The sequence below is a fragment of the Chelon labrosus genome (assembly GCF_963514085.1).
Source record: "Chelon labrosus genome assembly, contig: SCAFFOLD_182, whole genome shotgun sequence".
In the NCBI taxonomy this organism is placed as follows: domain Eukaryota; kingdom Metazoa; phylum Chordata; class Actinopteri; order Mugiliformes; family Mugilidae; genus Chelon; species Chelon labrosus.
Genome location: NW_028181656.1, coordinates 15,066 through 34,100, shown reverse-complemented (window position 1 = coordinate 34,100; position 19,035 = coordinate 15,066). Strand labels below are relative to the sequence as shown.

General features: G+C 43.4%; 1 protein-coding gene across 1 annotated transcript in view; it reads right to left on the bottom strand.

Annotated features, from left to right (window-relative positions):
* LOC311509821 (extracellular matrix organizing protein FRAS1-like) overlaps window positions 1-19,035 on the bottom strand; it is a gene marked incomplete at both ends in the record, with an annotated part of 43,449 nt that overhangs the window by 11,930 nt on the left and 12,484 nt on the right. Inside the window, 8 exon segments of the mRNA XM_084575258.1 lie at window positions 971-1,090; window positions 1,434-1,622; window positions 1,948-2,211; window positions 6,661-6,817; window positions 10,031-10,224; window positions 12,636-12,768; window positions 16,140-16,302; window positions 18,861-19,012. Coding sequence (XP_084431384.1) covers window positions 971-1,090; window positions 1,434-1,622; window positions 1,948-2,211; window positions 6,661-6,817; window positions 10,031-10,224; window positions 12,636-12,768; window positions 16,140-16,302; window positions 18,861-19,012 — 1,372 coding nt within the window.

Here is a 19,035-nt window from a genome sequence, read left to right as displayed (position 1 = left end):
AAGATTCCAGAAATGTAGGTTGAATTCTAGGCGAGTAAAATTTAAAAACCTGTGAAAAAGTGCCAAGCTATAAGTACCTGTGTTCACCCCTGGCATTAAAAGGCGTCTACACATCAGCCAGCACTTGAGATCAGATCTCAGTTTTAAGATCGGTATACAAATAAACTCTGAGATCATTTAGGACGCAGTTTGTGGGGAGGGGAGGGACACACAGCAGTAAACATTCTATACAGTAATAGCACAGACTTGCATGACTAGTAGTAGATAGGAAATTAGAGGACAAGAGTTCTGTGCCAGAGAAAAAGTGGAGGATGTGGGAGAGGAGAGAGAAGAAAGAAGGAGGACATGTGTTTTGTGCATCGTCCCCCAGCAACCTAGGCCATGTTTTCTAATAATCTTGCCTAATGGCAACATGTATAAAGTGAAGAGTATTGGTCCTGGCACAGAACCCTGAGGAACTCCGTAACTTACTTTTGTATAAGTAGAAGAATCATTGTTGACATGAACAAACTGGAATCTGTCAGACTGTCATCTCCCCTGACTTGGGGAGACGCTACATATTTTGGAACAAGCTGTGAAGTCTTGAAAGCACACACACATTAAGGTATTATTTATTATTTGTCCCAGCCCTGATGTTAGTTATTTTGCTTCCAGCTTCCAGGCTAAAATATAACAGAGACTCTAGACCAACTTTCTAACTTTTTAAAGTCTAGTCTAGTAAAATATAACAACCTGTGAAAATTTCTGAAAGTTTCATTATGATATCATTATTTTGCCTTTGCATGATTTAGAAAATGGAACTTCTAAAGGAAGTGGCTCTGTGCATTTTATATTCAGGATGTGTCCGGTGTGCAGTGACACGTCCTCAGGCATGCAGGACAAAGGGATGGATCTAGAATAATTGCCTTCTCCTCTCCAACAAAATGACCTCTTGTGCACCGCAGGCAACAGAGGATGGAGGAAACCCTACCTAGCACACTGATGAAGAAGGACTGGTCGATGAGTTTGTTTCCCTCCGGATCGACCAGGTTGAACTTGAAGGACAGGCTGCCTCCCTTCTCCCCTTTCTCGTGGCTGTACTGCAGCAGGCCTGTGGGACAGGGACAAACACTCGCCGTTATCTTGGTGTTTTTAAAATCAACTGCTGAGAAAACTTAACCAGCAACACATCATATAACATTACAGCTAAATAGAAAGCGTTTACTTGGAGTCAAATGGTTTAATTTAGAGGCAAATCTGCAGCAAACAAGCTCTACCTCCCATTCTACTTTTTGAAATTCTAGGAACCACAGGAATGAGATCACATGTCCCAGACCACCTCCACATGTGGACTGAGACCTGATCAGTGTTCACACCTGGACTTTAACCTGGACACTTGAGATCAGATCACTCAAGAACAACAAATGTGAAAAGAAAAAGAGCAAAGCCGACACCTTTGTTGACGTCCTCCTGAGTGAAACTCTGAACGGGACCTTTGACAGACACCGTCTCCAGGCGGCTGCTCCTGCTCAGCTGCAGTTTGCCGAACGGTGGGTCTTTGGTCAGGATGTAGCGGAGCTTCAGGCTGTCCGAGTCGATGTCTGTGCCTTTCAGATTCTGCTCGGTGAGCTTAGACGACGAACCTGCAAAATCACACAGCGCTCACTGATCATATTCTCTGAGCTTTCATCTTCCTCCTGCTTTAGATGCATTTATTTAGTCTTTTTAGATATCCCCATGGGTGTACATTTAAATACAGCACTACAATAGCTGCTTACAGACTATGGAGGCCACTGGGGAACACAGCGCTCTGTTTAAATCCTTTCATGGCCTTAATTAAGAGTTTTTCACACTTTCCAAGAATCTACAGAGACGTATTCTTAACATGAAACCTAATTTTCTGTCCCTTTCTCTCATATAAATATCTGCCGACACAAACCAAACCAGCCTCCGTCTCCTGAGTCTCACCTGCTGGAAGCTGCAGGCCTCTGTTGACGGTCATCCGGGGTCCCTCGCTCCTCGTGACGTCCATGGTGAACTCCAGACGGCCCGTGTGGGAGTAGATGCCATCAGTGAGGGTGAAGCCCATCTCGTCGGCTCCCCCGCTGACAGTTTCGGGAGTGTAGACCAGCAGCTGATCCAGGACGTCCTGGTAGGTGAAGGTCGAGCCCTGCGTGAGGACGCGGCCGTTCTCCAGCGGCTGAGAGTAGAACTGACGCCTGCGCAGTTTCCCTGGGGGAGGAACAGATTAATGAAGCTCTGAGTCTGAGGCAGGTGTGTGTGCAACGCCTCTAACTGCATCTGCTTAAGCGTCGCCATTACCTCGGTCGAGTGGAAGATGTTTGAGTCGTTCAAGCAGAACATGAAAGACAAGACAGTGTTTGTAGAAACTAATGAGACCTTTTAGATTCCACTAAATTACACCGTGTCTGAAATCAAAGGCCAGGTTTAAATGGGGTTAGGGACGAAACCCCGAAGCTTAATGATACGACGCATACAAGCTCACTCTATTTTTAGTTTGTGGTGTTTTTCTGACTTCTTTTAAAGAAGAACTCGACCAGTTTTTGAGCCTGGTAGTGAATAGATATTGGAAAATGAAAAGTTTTTTTTTTTTTATTGTACGTTGGGACATGCTTTAGACACATGCATTAATCGCTAGTCAACCAAGAACTCACATCTTGTTTGCTTTGAAATTAAAGTGAAATTACACGACTTCACAACATGGACACAAACAAGAAGCCATTGCTATAAAGATGGAGGGAACCTAATTTGAAGCTCAGCAGCGCGTCTCCGGCTGTCACCATCTTGAAACCGCCTGGTGCCACCTAAAGGCTTGTCCACATTCAAAGCGATCCTCTCGTTGTCCATCTCTTTGTATCACACAGTTGGTCTCTCGTGGTTGTACCAGGCTCTGGTTGCCTAGGTAACCCTCCTTTTATATTTACATCACGCCAACCAGCCGTTGCCTCAAAGCTGCGATTTATTCAATGAGTTACCGCCTTCTTTGCCAGATCTTTGTGGGCTCTCCTTGACAATAATAAAATGGTCAAAGAGATGGAACGTGAGTGGAGTTGAGGCTAAAGACAGCTAGCAACCTGTAAGTCCACCCACCTGTCACTCAAAGCAGCCACGCCCCTGAATCCTGCAGAACTTTAATCCTTGACATAATTTAAACAGGTGAATTCCACAAAGATTATATCTGGAGACCAAAACTGTGTAACTACCTGGCTGTAAACATGAGTCTATGGGGACTGACTCACTGCTGGAGCCTCTAGGGGCCATTAGAGGAACTGCAGTTTTTGGTTCTTCTTGTTTCAGTCTTGGAAGTTGTTGTTTCATACAGAAATAAACCAAGATTTATGAGTCTGAGGATTGTGGCCCAGCTATGATTGGTTGACTGTTTTATTATGCAGCTTTTTTTTTAAAGCACTGGTACCTTGTTAAAGTTTAAGAAAATGTATTTACTGCTTCAGTTTCATAAAACCTTGATATGATTACATCAGTTGAGTTTCTCCTGTTCATGAGTTGAGAAAATAGTTCTAGAGACCAAAACAGTTTTAGGAGGTCTATAGGGACTGACTCACTGTTGGAGCCTCTAGAGGTCATTACAGGAACTGCAGTTTTTGTCAGCTCCACGTTGGCGGATGTATATTTGAACATTTCACAGTGCAGGCGAAAAATAAAGTTTGCGAGTCGCTGGTGGATAAATTGTGTTAATGAGACTTACTTCCTTAATTAATTACCTCAAAATCATCTTCAGCTTTTTCCACATTTTAGTATTGCCTCCTAATTTCAGTAGGACTGATTAATTAGTCTGGCACCTAGCGCTGACATGAAACCGGGTCGATATCACGAGGTAACAGGGCGTGAGAGCGTGTGCCCTGGAGTGTTGCAGCATCCTGACGTCTTTATTGGGTTAGAAAGAGAGAAAGAGAATGTCTCTACACTTCTCTCTGATAAATCTCTAAAGTGTGTGTGTGTGCCAGGTCTTGTTTTTATGGCGTTGTGGGGACCATAGTCTTGCAGAACAGTTACGTTGTGGGGCCATGTTTATCTTGTGGCTTCATTTTCTGTTCATATATAGATGCTTACATCCGAATTTTACCTCTTATGTTACATTTACACTATTTGGGACTCTAGGAATACAAAGCACTGGTGTAGCTCACAAGGTAAAAAAAAAATGTTTTTATGGGAAATATTTGTATATAGTATTACTATATTTAAATTTTACCTTTACATGCTCATATTTGCAACCTATGCTTACATTTTCAAATTCCAAACAATTCATTGAGAATGTTTGTGGGTTTTATTATAACATTATATTATAAAAAGGTGAAGTTGTGCTGGAAAGAAAATATACCTAACAATGGTATGGTAGACATTCTTTATGTGGTTCATCAAAAGTATTCAAAAACGGCCAAAATAGGCTACGGGTTAAAACCTGACAGGACTTGTTTTTAGGGTTAGGGTTACAATGAGTTTAAACTCAGGGTTAGGGAATGCATTATATCAATGGAAAGTCCTCACAAAGATAGAAATATGAGGTTGTGTGTGTGTGCCGTGTTGAAAAGACGAGCTGCCTTGGACTCATCGTCCCGTCTGAAATCACTCGCTCCGTCCCATCGGCGGCCGTTCACGCCGGTGGTTTTATGGCGCTGGTACACTCGTCTGCTTTATGGCGCTTTCACTAAGGAGGAGATTTGGGCTGGGTGGGGGTGGGGCTTGTCACGAGGAATGAACCAGAGCAGGTGTCTGGCTCAGGGATGGAGACATTACAGAGGCCAAAGAGTTGGAATAAAACAGGCAGCAAATATCAAATGAACATTTCCACCTGCTTATCAGACACCACACGTTCAATCACACGTCCAGTCCAAGCAACGTAAAGAATTTCTGTTTCTTTTAGTTTTACTGAAGATATTCACGTTAGAGTTGAGTGACACAATGGCAGCAATGTTGCCGGTTTGGAGCTCTTGTCGTACCATACGTTCTGCACCGTGCAACCATTAAAGAATTATAAATTACTTGTAAATAAGTTTAGATTTTCATTCTAAAACTTTTGTCTTTCTTTATTCTCCTCTACACAGCCCAATATATTTTTATTTCCTCTGTATTGTGACAAATCACTTGTTATTGCACTTTTCTTCCTTTATTGAAGTTTTCACCCAGTTTGTGATTCATTGCTGAATAGGAAACATATATATATATATATATTTTTTTTTTTTTGTGAGGCAATTTCTTTCCGCCCTTAGCCGACTCCGGCAGACAGGAGGGAGAAAACTCATTTTGGGACGGTGAGGGGACGTCAGGAAAACAGAGCGTTTGGGGGTCAGTTGATTTGCGTGAGCGCCGTGAGGAATGGCTGACGCCGGCGTGCAGCGCTGCGTGTTTGTCTTCCTTTAAACTGTTTGCGCGTCGGGTGAGAGAGTGATGTGTTTGGGAGCGCTTGTTCGCGTTCGTCTCCATCACATTCAGAACAATTTACTATCGACACGCCACATCCTTCTCTGCGCAACCCTCTGCTGGGCTCTTCATTACTTCATGCAGTGTGTGAGCGTGGAAGGACTCCTGAACCCTGTTTGCAAAATCTGTCAGTGTTTACGCAGTGTATAATGTTTCAGCCATAACATTATGACCACCTGCCTAATTCCGTGTAGAGGCCTGGATTCCTTCAGACTGATAAAGGTGGAACAAACTCCAGTTTTTTAATGATTGATGATTAATCAGGTAACAGGAGCAGGAGCTTGGTGATCATTTGGATAACTTGTAGTATTACTTGAAAACGTTTCATCCAAGTCTTCAGTTCTGAAAGACTGGTGGAGGAGTTGGGGTTTAAATAGAAACATCTATGGACGGTGTGCACCTGAAACTCACATGATGAGGGTCTGTAACGACCATAAAAGCCTTGTTTCTGCCAGGTTTTTTCGGATATACCATGACCTGGCTGCTGCAGGAAATGCCTCGGAATCTCCAAAGTAAAAGGCTGGAAGCACGAATAGTCGAGCAATAAATTATGACCACCCCACTCCGACCCGTTGAGGCCTGGACTCCTCCAGAGCTCTGAAGATGTGGAGCTGTGCTGTCTGGCACCAAGACGTTAGCAGCAGGTCCTGCTTTAAGTAGAGAGGTGGAGGCCTCCACTTCATATCTGTCAGTGGTCATAATGTTATGGCTGATTGGTGCATGTGAGAGTCTGTTTCTGAAGCAGTAATTATGATGCCAGAATAACAGTTTAAGGGTTAATAGAGATATAAATGCTCGTAGTAAAGCATCAGTTAGAGCATTTTAAAAGACATTTCCCTGCACGGTATTTATGACTTTTGAAGCAACAGTATCTCGTTTATTAACCTACCTACGCTACTGGCATCCTCGTTGCATGCATTTAACATCATCAGAACCAACCGGATTGAGTCTCATGAACAAGTTTTCACAATAAATTGACTATTTATCGGATTGTTTCTCCCAAACGCCGCAGGAAGAGAGACTGAAAGGAAGGAGTTTCATCCAGGCTGTGCAGTGAAAGCTGAATCTGGTCATTTATATTTTAAAGATGTTACAGTGAAGGTTTTTGGTGCCAGTGTTAAATGCCGAGATGTTGGCTCTAATCCTCGAGTTGTTCCTGATATTTACATCAGTGGGTCTAGACTAAAGCTCCCCTCAGCAGATCCGTCAGCCTGTTCTCACCGTAGCTGGGAATCCTGATGATGGTGAAGAGGATCTCGTTCTCCGGCGTGTCCTGGTCCTGGACGCTGAGAGACGAGTTGGTGATGACGACGCCAGAGTTCTCCTCCACGTGGATGCTGCTGACCGACACCACCGGCTCCCTGTCCTCTTTGCTCTGCTGTGAGACGACAAACAAGACGTTTCAGCAGAGAAAGATAGAAACCTGCTTTTAGTTTTTACGCTATTAATAAATACGGATGCAGCAGATTCTGTTGACGGATCCCGTAGTGAAGACTGATCACTGTTTACTCTTATAAAAAGCAGCCACTTCTAGAGAGAGGAGGAGAAAAAGAAAAGGGGAATGTAAAGGGAAGAGGAGAAAGAGGAAGACGACGAGAATCTGAGAGGAGGAGGAAGAAAAATGAAGACGCTCTGGTGGAAGACTTAATGTGTGTAAACAGCTTCACTGACAGCCTCATCAATTCAGCTCTGGGCTTAGAAACGTGATGAAGTGATGGATTTAGAGGCTCAGCTTGTTTATGACGAGCTTCAGAGACTCTGAGATAAAACCTCCAGCAGATACAGTAAAGACATTTAAATCCTCAGCACCGTCCCAAAGCCAAAACTTCATCAACAGAGAAAGTTGATCCTTTAATAAGACATCTGAAGATCTTTACTGCTGATTCTTCTGTTTCCTTCTCTGTGACTTTAGATCAGATAAGATTGTATAAGACAAGGTGGATAAAAAATCAGATAATATATAATGTCAAGTACAGTTTGGTGAGAAACCAACAGAAGTTAAGTGAGTGGAGTTGAATGAATAAAAGGTTTGAAGTAGTGGGATGATCTCAAGGATGTTTTAGTGCAAAGAAGATAGACAGATAGATAGATAGATAGATAGATAGATAGATACACTATATTGCCAAAAGTATTGGGTCACCTGTCTTGACTCCCATATGAACTTCAGCCACATCCTATTCTTAATCCATAAGGTTTAATATGACTTAAGTCCACCCTTTTCAGCTATATCAGCTTCAACTCTTCTGGGGAGGCTTTCCACAAGGTTTAGGAGTGCGTTTATCGGAATTTTTGACCGTTCTTCCAGAAGCGCATTTGTGAGTCACACACTGATGTTGGATGAGGAGACTGGCTCTCAGGATTCGCTCTAATTCATCTCAAAGGTGTTCTATTGGGTTGTGATCAGGACTCTATGCAGGCCAGTCAAGTTTATCCACACCAAACTCAGTCATCCATGTCTTTATGGACCTTGCTTTGTGCACTGGTGCACAGTCATGTTGGAACAGGAAGGGGCCATCCAGGAGCTGGGCTTGGCCTCTTAGTTCCAGTGAACGGAACTCTGAATGCTTCAGCATTAACTAAGAGATTTTGGACAGTTCCATGCTCCCAACTTTGCGGAAACAGTTTGTGGATGGCCACTTCCTGTTCCAACATGACTGTGTAACAGTGCACCAAGCAAGGTCCATACAGACATGGATGACCGTTTGGTGTGGATGAACTTGACTGGTCTGCACAGAGTCCTGACCTCAACCCATAGAACACCTTCGGGATGAATTAAAGCGGAGACTGAGAGCCAGTCTCCTCGTCCAACATCAGTGTGTGACTTCACAAATACGCTTCTGAAAGAATTGTCAAAAATGCCCATAAACACACTCCTAAACCTTGTGGAAAACCTTCCCAGATGAGTTGAAGCTGTTATAGCTGCAAAGGGTGGACCAATGTCATGTTAAGCCCTATGGATTAAGAATAGGATGTGACTGAAGTTTATATGGGGGTCAAGGCGGGTGACCCAATACTTTTGGCAATATAGTGTAGATAGATAGATAGATTGCAGAAGTGGTGAGATATTTGCAAGCCAGCATTGCCAGCTTGTCATGAGCCCCTGAATGAGCTGACCACCACTCCAAGGGTCAGACCTGCATACTAAAAAGAAAGAAGAAAAGAAAACTCCTTCCTGCAGAGCGTGCATAATACTTTATGTCGACTGTTCCATCTTGGTTTTTTTTGGTACTCCAATTTCCCATCGAGAGAGTCAACGTGACGTTTAGCACCTGTCACTATTTGATCAACGGCCCATTTCCGTGACGGTGACTACTTGGACAAACTGCCCGAAATGCGTTGCCCGAGACGTTCAGAGTCATTCTGTGCTGCAGACGGGTAAACTGGGTTAAAATGTTTAATCAGAATAATCATAATGATGGATTAATCTGTGTTAATGTGTTAATTTTGATCATCAACAACCTCCTCAACGTGTCCATGGAGCAGGACACAGACAGCAGCCTGGCACTGAACCAGCTTCTCTGTCTGACTGTAGTGTCCTGTAGACGATGGTGGTATCTTCATTAAACATCTTCCTCTCTGTCACGAATCATCCAATTAATAAAAACATTTCCTTTCAGTCTCAGTTGATGAGTCATTTATTTGTCCCAGATCAGGGGTGTCAAACTAAACTTAGTTCATTGGCTGCATCCAGCCCTGTTTGATCTAAAGTGGACTGGACCAGTAACACAGCAGAATATTTAAAAGAAAAATACGTGTAATTCCAGCATGTTTGACACCCCTGGTCCAGAGGACGTCTGTGGTGCTTTAGTCGTGGAGGAAACTCAGCAGCAGAGTTAAGAGATGCTGCTGTTAAAGAGTCTGACTGCTGTTAGAGCTCCATCAGTCTCTGGATGAAGGACATTCATAAGGTCCTAACAGAGGAGATGTTTAGGATGTCTGACAGTTTAGCTGATGTCCTCCTCTCAGCCACCTGCTCCACTGAGTCCAGAGGATGTGATCTGAACACTCCAGAAGGGAATTACACCAGAGAGCAGAACTCATGGTATTAATTTGAACACATGTATGCAAAAAAACAAAAAATACAACAAAGACAACTGGACTTGTAGAGCTTCTAGAAGATGTTTCATCCAAGTCTTCAGTTCTAGCAGACTGGTGGAGGAGTTGGGGTTTAAACAGGACCATCTGTGGGTGCTGTCCACCTCTGTAACCACCATAAAACTCTTGTTTCAGCTCAGTTTGACCTGGATGCTGCAGGAAACGCCTCAGAATCTCCAGCGTGAAGCTTAGAAGCATGAAAAGTCAAACAATGTGCACGTAATGATCAGAAAATGAAAGGTCTGGTGCTTCCAGCAGAGTTCACTGAAATCAAATTTGTAAATCAGACTTCAGGTCAGTGTAGCTGTTTGTTTTTCAGATTAGAAACTAAAAATGTGCAGACAGAGAGAAAGAAAGAATAAAGGCGACCTGACACTGCTGTCTGCCGTCCATTAAACCTCAAACACAGAGTGGAGAACAAATATTCTTCTGAAATGATCCTAAAAAGGTCAAACATTCATTTCAGTCTTCGCTGAAGTGATTTTTTTTTATGTACCTGGATGTGTATTTCCACATTGAAGGCCTCTGTCTGGCTGTGTCCGTCGCTGATGTAGAGGCTGAAGACGTCCTGCTCGGCCTGGGGTTTGAGCCGGCTGTCCTGGACGTAGAAGATGTGGTCGGACGTGAGGTCGTCCACAGAGAAAGGAACGTCGGTCGTGATGACGCTAGAGCCACCGATGGAGCCTCCAGCTGGACCACGGGACAAACAAAACACGTCTCAGTCATATTAGCTCCAACCTTTAATGTGAAAGTGAACATTCGTCCTTGTAATAACATCTGACAGCTGCAGTCACAGCAACATGTGTCTTTTTCCTGCAGCCTGCCTGGTTTCCTGACAGTTTGCACAGAGGATTTATTCACCAAGAGACGGTTCCAGCTCCTGACAACGCCTGCTCTGGCTCTAATGACATGAGCTGAGGTTGAGTCGTAGTGAACATACAAAATCAACCTTTAAATCTGTGAAGTTTTAGACAAAACACGATCTTTGGATGAATCCGCAGTGAGCTGAGACACGGCTCCATGTGAACTTGTCTTTGGTGAAACATTAAATCACGTCTGCATCAACTGCATCAGCGTCCAAACAGATCCATCCTCCAGTGAGCATCGTCTGCTTCGTAAACTTCACGACGTCCCATTAAATGATATTTTGGTCATATGTGATGTCTTTTGTCTCATTAGATTGGATAAAAATAAATCCATCCTCTGGGGACATTTCATTTGATGGACGTCTGGCCCTTTTAGAATCAAGTTAGATGAAAATCGTTTCAATTTGATGTATTTTTAGACGAGGTCTTTAAAGTGTCCCTGGCGTGCTGCGTGCTGGTTTCTGTGCTAACCATTCAAATGTAAATGTGTTGTTGCTCATAAACACTTCCTGTGTGCGTAGGCGTCCATGTGAGTCTGCTTCTCTTCTGTATTTTACGTTTCAATAACTCGAATGTAATCATGCAGGGTGGATGTCTTCTGGTGCGTTAAACGTGTGCATGTTGGTTTTGTTGCCGACACACTGAGCGGACTCCCTTGTGCCCTCGGTGACAGCAGCCGTCCCGCCCTGTCCCGTGCTGTCCCGTCCCGTCACACTGCTGCTGAATACCAACAACCGTCCCGCTGCAGCTGCAGCAGAGGACAGTCAGCTGGGACGTGCAGAGAAGAGACTGGTGCAGCTATAAATATCTACAGCCTTCTGTATATCTGCTGATAAAATGTAAGAGCCCAATTAGAACGATTCACACCTATTTAAATAAGAGGTTTCTTTCCACATACAGCTCTGTATTAGTCTGTTGGCTCTAATCAGATAATGAGTCTGGTAACTCTTCATTTAGATTTCATCAGTGGTCGTGTTTCAGCCGATGCAGAAATCAGAGTCATTAGGTTGAACAACTTCAACTGGTTCAGTAAAGACATTCCAAGAGATACGGAGCTCTTTTCTGGAAACAGGAAACTCTTTTAACATATCTCCAGCCCTGTAGAAGGACTAAGCTCCGCCCCCTCTTTTACTTCCTGTTGGGCTTTTTAAATTTAGTAAAATGTTGATTGTTATTGCTGCACAAGGACGTCACAGCTGACACTGGAAACAAGGATTCACTGACCTCTACACCTCACAGATGTGTAATATTGGCTCATTTTCCTGAATAAACTAACACAAGAGCATAATATTTCCGTTTCAAGTGTTTGGTTGGGTTCTCTTTGACGACTTTCAGGACGTGTGTGAAAAACTGAGTCATTTTTATGCAGGAACTACAACAATATTGTGCAGGACTCATCAGAGAATGGACATGGGCCTTCTGAGGGTGTCCTGTTGTTAGTGGGGGCCTTTGAGAAGAGGGGCCTCTGTGGATCACCCCACAGATACTTGATCAGTTTGGGATCTAGTGAATTTGGAGGCCAGGTCAACACCTTGTGCTGTTCTTCATGTTTTTTTTTTTAGTTGTTCCTAAAGTGTTTTTGTGTGTGTGTCTGTGTCAGGCTGCATCCTGCTGGGGATGGCTGCTGCCATCAAGGAGTGTCATTGCTATGGGGTGGGGGTGCCTGGTCTGGTCTAGGTGGGTGCTACATGTCTAAGTAACATCCACACCAATGAATACCAGGTCCAGAAGTTTCCCAGCAGAACATTGAACCGTCACAAGATGGTTGATGTTATTTACCTATCAGTGGTCATAATGTTGTGGCTGATTGGTGTATTTAACCTCTGTAATTCTCAGTACTGTTATATTTCTATGTTGTGTTCTTGTTTCCGTCTGTTTCTTCTTCTGTTCTTGGTACATTTTCTCGGTGGGGATCAGTCACTTTTCCTCTTTTTTAATTCTTCCCAGCTGTTCCTCTCTGGACCAGCAGAGAAGAACAGCAGCAAGCGACGCAGTCAACGCTGGAGCTTCAACAATTGTTCCATCTGTAGCCGACTATCCGTCAGCGCTAATCCACAACACAATCAAGCTGTGGCAGATGGCGCCGGCGCGGCAGGGGATTCAACCGGCATTGTGACACAAACAGAAACGTGGAAATGATTCTGAGACACGGTGGCGCCGTGGCAACGAGCACAGACACACACGGGTAGAAGTGTGTGTTTTATTAATAAAACACGAAGCTGGAGCTGTTCTCACCTCTCTTGGTGTTCTCAATGAAACCGTATTTAGGGGGAGTGACGAGCCACACCAGCAGGTCCTTCCTGGGCGTGTCCACGTCCGACACGATGATGTGATTGGTGGAGAGCTGCACACGACCGCCTTCCTGGACCTAGACAACCAGAAAACACAAAACACACCTTGGTCAGAATGTGTTACTGAAGAGATCCTTTTATGTTCCAGTCCCAGTCATAACGTCACTCTGTTTGAATCGTGCATTAATCTGAGAGCTGCTGAGCTGTTTGTCTGTAGAAGTCCTGACAGAAACCTTCACATTGAAGTTTAGTTTAACGTTGATGTGTATTCTGTGCTGTTCTTTCACAGCTGACTTCACACTTTCTAGAGATTGAAGCTTTGAGGTCAGGTTATTTTTGGCAGCGTCCTGAAACAGATTTACCCTCAACTTACTGGATTCTCTTTGCTGAGGTCCAGCCCGGTGACTGACGGGCTGCTCTGTCAACAACTGCTGAGGTTTGAAATTTACTCTCAGGCTCATTAAAACATTATGCAAGCTTTTTAAAACTCGGTTTCAGCTATAAACTTTCTTTACACTGTAAAAACTCAGATTAAAAAACAAGAAATAAAAATTTTACAACAGAAGAACCTGTCCTAACCTCAAAGAACCCAGAGATGACTCTGAACTAGTGCTTTTAGTCTAAAACCAAGTAGATTTATGTTGATTCAAGGAAAATATGATCAGAACAGTTCAGTCATTATCAATAGTTTCATCTATGACTATGAATAAAACAACGAATTATAGTTGATCATTAGATGAAAAGGAGAAGATGCTTAACATAAGAAACTCTGACAAAATAGTTTTTCTACTTGTCTGTGTTCATCTGAAACCTTTAGGACTGTGGTGGTTCTAATTTGAAGCATCAACTTCCTACAGTAACAAGTTCTAAAAGTTTGTACGAGAGGATTTAATGCTCAAACACTTCCTGGTAAGAAGAACTATCTTGGTAGACAAAAGAAGAAGGATGCTTTGTCTTGATTTAAGATATTTCATCTCAGTTTTTGCTGTGTGTAACAGTACAAGTTTTCAAACACAGAGTTTTAATGTTTCAAATGATTGCATGGTATAAATCCATTATCTCATGATCTGATGAACAGATGCGGTAGCGGACTCCCTTCTCCAACGGCAGACGTTTAGTTGTAAACTAATTCAACTCCTCATCTATCAGATGACATGCATGGCTACTGTTAGTCTTCTGTCAATCACCACATTAAGCTCCACCCTCAAATGATCTGATTGGCCCCAACAGGTCTTTGCTGAAACATAATCGGTTCCCAACGGAGAGACTCCATGCTAGAAGCCTAAAAGTCAGTTATTTCTCTGAGTGTCTGGAACAGTTTAGATATGATCCTAAGTTTTTGGTGCTAAACATTTTTTGTCATTCAAACATTTTAAAATGAAAACTTTACTCCACATCCTAAGAAGACGTTTGTAGAGTGATTAGTAACACCGGTAAATCCTAAAAACTAATGACACTGACGTCATGTTTAAGCTGGAGAAGTCCCACTTTCCTTCTGGGTTTTTAGACTTCTAAAAAAACTGGGAGTTTTGTTTCCCTTTCATCTGTCTGTAAGAGAAACGGCGGCGGAGATTTGCCTTCATATCTTTGAGGACGGGTGGTTAATACAGTATCGATTCCCTGAGGGAGTCTCTTCAGTCTAATCCAGATTAACCCTCATTATTTCTGACACCCAGTCGTTTCCTCTCCTCCTCAGCTGGAGCGCCTTCGTGTTGCTCTCTGTGTGACTTGTTCTACATTTTAAATGATGAAGTGAAAACAACGTGGGGGGTGAAATAAATACAGAGACACCTGCTGAGTGTCGGTGTGACTGCCTCAGGACTAGAAGAGGAATCAGGGATGTTTAGTCATTTCCTAACAAGCTCCGTCCCGTCCTGACAGACAGTGTGCCACGACGCCTGCTGCTTCATTTGTCTGGTAAATGACCTTCTTGAATACAACAGCTGCTTTGAAAAACTCAGACGAGGATTGGGGAATATTAGGCTCTTCTGAGTGAGCGGGTTAACGGAGGGGAAATAACTGGAGCTGTTTGTGTGAGAAAGACCGTTTAAGGCGTTTTTAGGAACAATCAGTGGTGGATCCATCAGGGCCTGCAGAGTCTTCTCTGCTGGCCTGAACTTAACTGAACTCAAAATCACTGATTTACATTTTAATATTTTCCCATTCATCTCACATTAGAGCTTTTATCCAATCATATTTCATCATCATGTGTTGCTGGAGTCAAAGAAATCTGCCTGGGCCTTCACAATTAAAACTGAAACACATTACAATGACGCTGTTCCTTTAACCAATCACATTTCAAGTTCTTAGACCTTCTCTGTGGCCTACGGTAGCGTCAGCGCTTCTTCATCCTCTGATTGGACGGTCAGAGAGCCACTCTGTTTAAGCTAAGCTAGCGGTTCATGTTCATCTGTTGCTAGCTGCACAACGTTAACGTTTTGATAACTATTTGTTGAAGCCACCATGGAGGAAGGAGGAGAGGCTATCCATTTGGTTGCAGATCTTCTCAGAAAGACATTTTCACGGCGGACTTTGAAGGAAAAACTGGATATTGTGAGGAAAGGCCGCCCAACGCTGGAGCTAGCTAGCCTGACCCAGCCGGGGAAACTTTCAGGTCAGCAACTATGAGCACTACCCTTGGTTGACAGGCTCCGAGGAGAACTCTAAATAGTTTCTAAAGTTCTGGTGAGTAAAATGAATTATATTTACATCTGTTTATGTATATTTTCATCATTTTATTGCAGGGGTGTCAAACTCATTTTAGTTTGGGGGCCACATAGAGCCCAGTTTGATGTCAAGGGGGCCAGACCAATAACACGATAGCGTATTTACCTATAAATAATGACAACTCCAAATGTTTCCTGTTGTTTTAGTGCAAAGAAGAACATTATGAAAGTGTTTACATTAAATTATTGGACATTTCTTAAGAAAAAGAAATGCAAGTTCCAGGTCTCAGTGTTGTGTTATGTCCACAACTTTTACTAAATCTGTGTAAACCCTAGGAATAACAATTTACTTTTATTGAAAAAATTGCAGTTAATGTCTTCAATGTAACTTTTGCAATTCGCAAATTCATCCTGTGGGCCAGATTAAACCCTCCGGCGGGCCGGTTTTGGCCCCCGGGCCTTATGTTTGACACGTATGTTTTATTGGGTCGACATTGACGCTAATGCTGGATTTGACGCATCTGGTGCTGGTGGCTGCAGTGAGTGAGAGGAGACTTTATGAATTGTTTGAAAAGGCATTCATCTCTATATGAGATACCACCTATGATGCAACGTCCTGTTTTAATGTGTATCTGCATAATGAACGTATCAAGAGGTGTTTTGAATGAGGCTGGAGGTCATTGATGTTGCAGGTGGACAATGCACGACCCACCACTGAGAATAACTCTGTTCCTCTTTGAAGGTTTTCGTTCTTTAACGACACATTTCGTTTGCGTCGTTACCTTGATGCCGCTGCGGACGGTGACGACCGGCGGCTGCCTCGGCGTGGAGGTGATGGTGATGGTGCACATCTGGTTGTCGAGGCGATTGTTGTCTCCGTCCAGAACAACAAAGTGGAAGATGTCGGTGACCGGCTGACTTCCCGTCTCCAGCGAAGTGATGTACCTGCAGACGGAGATGATTAAAAGCAGTGTCACGTATTTAGTCTGACAGTAATTCTCCTCTAATGGAACCGTAACTCTTGTGTTTATGTGTTGACTCGTGGATTGATGGAGGACTTGGGAAAGCAGCTGCGCTTCCGTCCTCACGCCGCGATACAGCTGCTAATCTCCACGAAGCACTAATAAAACTGAAATCCATACCAGTATAATCTCCTCTAATCCAATTCCGTTCTCATAAAACAATTCGGGGCTCTTGTTTTGCACGAGCCAGCGCCACGGAGACAAAACTAATACAGACGATTTGAAGTTCGCCCCCGGAGATGGTCCTGCGCTGGAGCTAATCAGGGCCTGCATTATGGAAATGAAGCAGTTAGCATGTGAATATTTATGTTTCATTTTAGCTCCTCTCATAGGGGGCCTCATTTCCACTCGGAGGTAATATCAGAGTTATGCTAATTGGAAGTGTTTCTGCCAACAGGCCGGGTCGTTGAGTGTAATGGGGAGACGGCTATTGAATCATTTCCAGTTAATTCATTTGTTTTCTTACTGGTTTCGTCTTCGGAGCTCTCATCTCGTGAGAGGGAACATCAGGTTGAAGGATAACAAAAAGAAAAATCAACCTCACCAAGCTATTACCACCTCCTCTACTGCTCCATGTTGAGGGGAAAATTATCCCTGCCGACTCGAAATGCAATCAGGGAAATTGACGGCAGTGTGAAGAACTCTCGATGCTCTTTTATCGCTCACAGAGACTTTATTCAGACCTGGCTTTGACATCTGGCCTGGAGAGTCTCAGCACAAGTGAGCATCTTAGTGTCCAGGCGTGAACACTGATCTGGTGTCAGTCCACATGTGGAGGTGGTCTGGGACACATGTGACCTCCTTCCTTTGGTAGTGTGAACACACAATGAGTCCTGGGTCACATTAAAGACCACCTACTCAACAGGGCTGATCTGAGGAAGAGGAGTTTAACTCCTTCATTCAACCACTAGTAGAAATGATCACATGAATCAGTGATGTCTGTTCATTAGTAATGAGAGCCTTTTAAAAGATTCTGAGAACCAAACTAAACTAGAAACTGATCTGAACTAGAATCAACTCAGAAGAGACATTACTCTGAGGATGGAAGATTCCTCCCTTCCTTCCTTCCTTCCTTCCTTCCTTCCTTCCTTCCTTCCTTCCTTCCTTCTTTCCTTCCTTCCTTCTCTCCTCCCTTCCCTCATTCCAACTTTTCCTCCTTCCTTCCTTGTTTCCTTTCTTACCTCCTTCCCTCCCTATAGTTCCCTCTGGCCTTCCATCTTTACTTCCCTTCTTCCTTTCCTTCCTTTCTTCCTTCTCTAAAATAACATTACTCTGAGGATGGAAGATTCCTTCACTCCTTCCTTCCTTGTTTCCTTTTTTGCTTCCTTCCCTCCTCCCCTCTTCATTCTTTCCTTCCTTCATTCATTGCTTCCTTCCTTCCTTCTGTCTTTCCTTCTTTCTTTCTTTCTTTCTTTTCTTTTCTTCCTTCCTTCTCTAAAATAACTACCATCATAAATAAATCAGATCTTAACATGTGAGAGTCTTTCCATCTTGTTCCAACATCTGGATCATGTCTCCAAGTCAACTAGCAGCTGTTGATGGTTCTGATCCAGCGGTAGGTAGAGATCCATTAGAGACAGCAGCTGGTACAATATTCTACTGACCACATGATGGCGCTGCTGATTTACAGACACACAAACTGAGATCAGATCTCAAGTGCTGGCTGGGGACGCATGTGGAGACACATTTAGATTAAGACCAGGTAGATGGTCAGGTGAGACCAGGTGAGACCAGGTGAGACCAGTACAGGACCAGAGTGGAATCAACGTAGAGTTCAGCCTCCTTATTATTAGAGACTTGCAAATCCTGCTGGTCTGAGAAGTGAGAACATACAGCACATACTCCTCTCATCCAAAAATATCTCATCCTCAGTGTTTGTGGTTTTCATGTTTCATTGATGCTACATGAATTTTAAAACATGCTGGATTTATGGACCCTTACTGCTTCTGGAAATTCATTTTTTTTCATTATCACTTTCCAGCTTTTTCCAAAACGTAGATCATCTTTATTTATTTCGAGAAACTGAGATCAGATCTCAAGTGCTGGCTGGGGACGCATGGTGGATAATGTGATGTCTGAAAAGGGCCAGAGTGGAATCAAGGATAAAAAACACTAGTAATAGTAGGAATCTATTTTAAAAAGCACAATGGATTAATAAACTCTGCAGCAAGTCAAGGTGAGAGTCTAAAGAATTCTTTAGGGAGCTGTTAACAGAACCCCTTGTAGACCCTCGTGAACCTTTACTGCTTCAGGAAAAGTCATTTTTGGTCCAATAGCTGCAGGTTTTATGCAGATAGTATGTTTTTATACGCCTCTGAAGAGACATTTAAACCGACACGGGACTCTAAAAATGTGCACAGGAAGCTTTTGAGCAGATTAATTATTTTAGAAGAACGCTTTTGCAGCCAAGTGGAGTACTTGACGAGTCACGGTGGGATTAGTATTTCTGGTCGGAGATCCAGAAACGTAAGGGAGTATTACCTGATCCTGTGCTTGTTGATGTCCTCCATGCTGAAGGAGGAGTACTCCCTCAGCTCCTGGTGCTCCTGCTGGGACTGGGTCCTGGTCAGGATGCCGTACATCGGCACCGACACCAGCTGGATCCGGATCTGGTTGTCTGAGGACGTATCATCCTGATCGACAAAATAAATCAAAA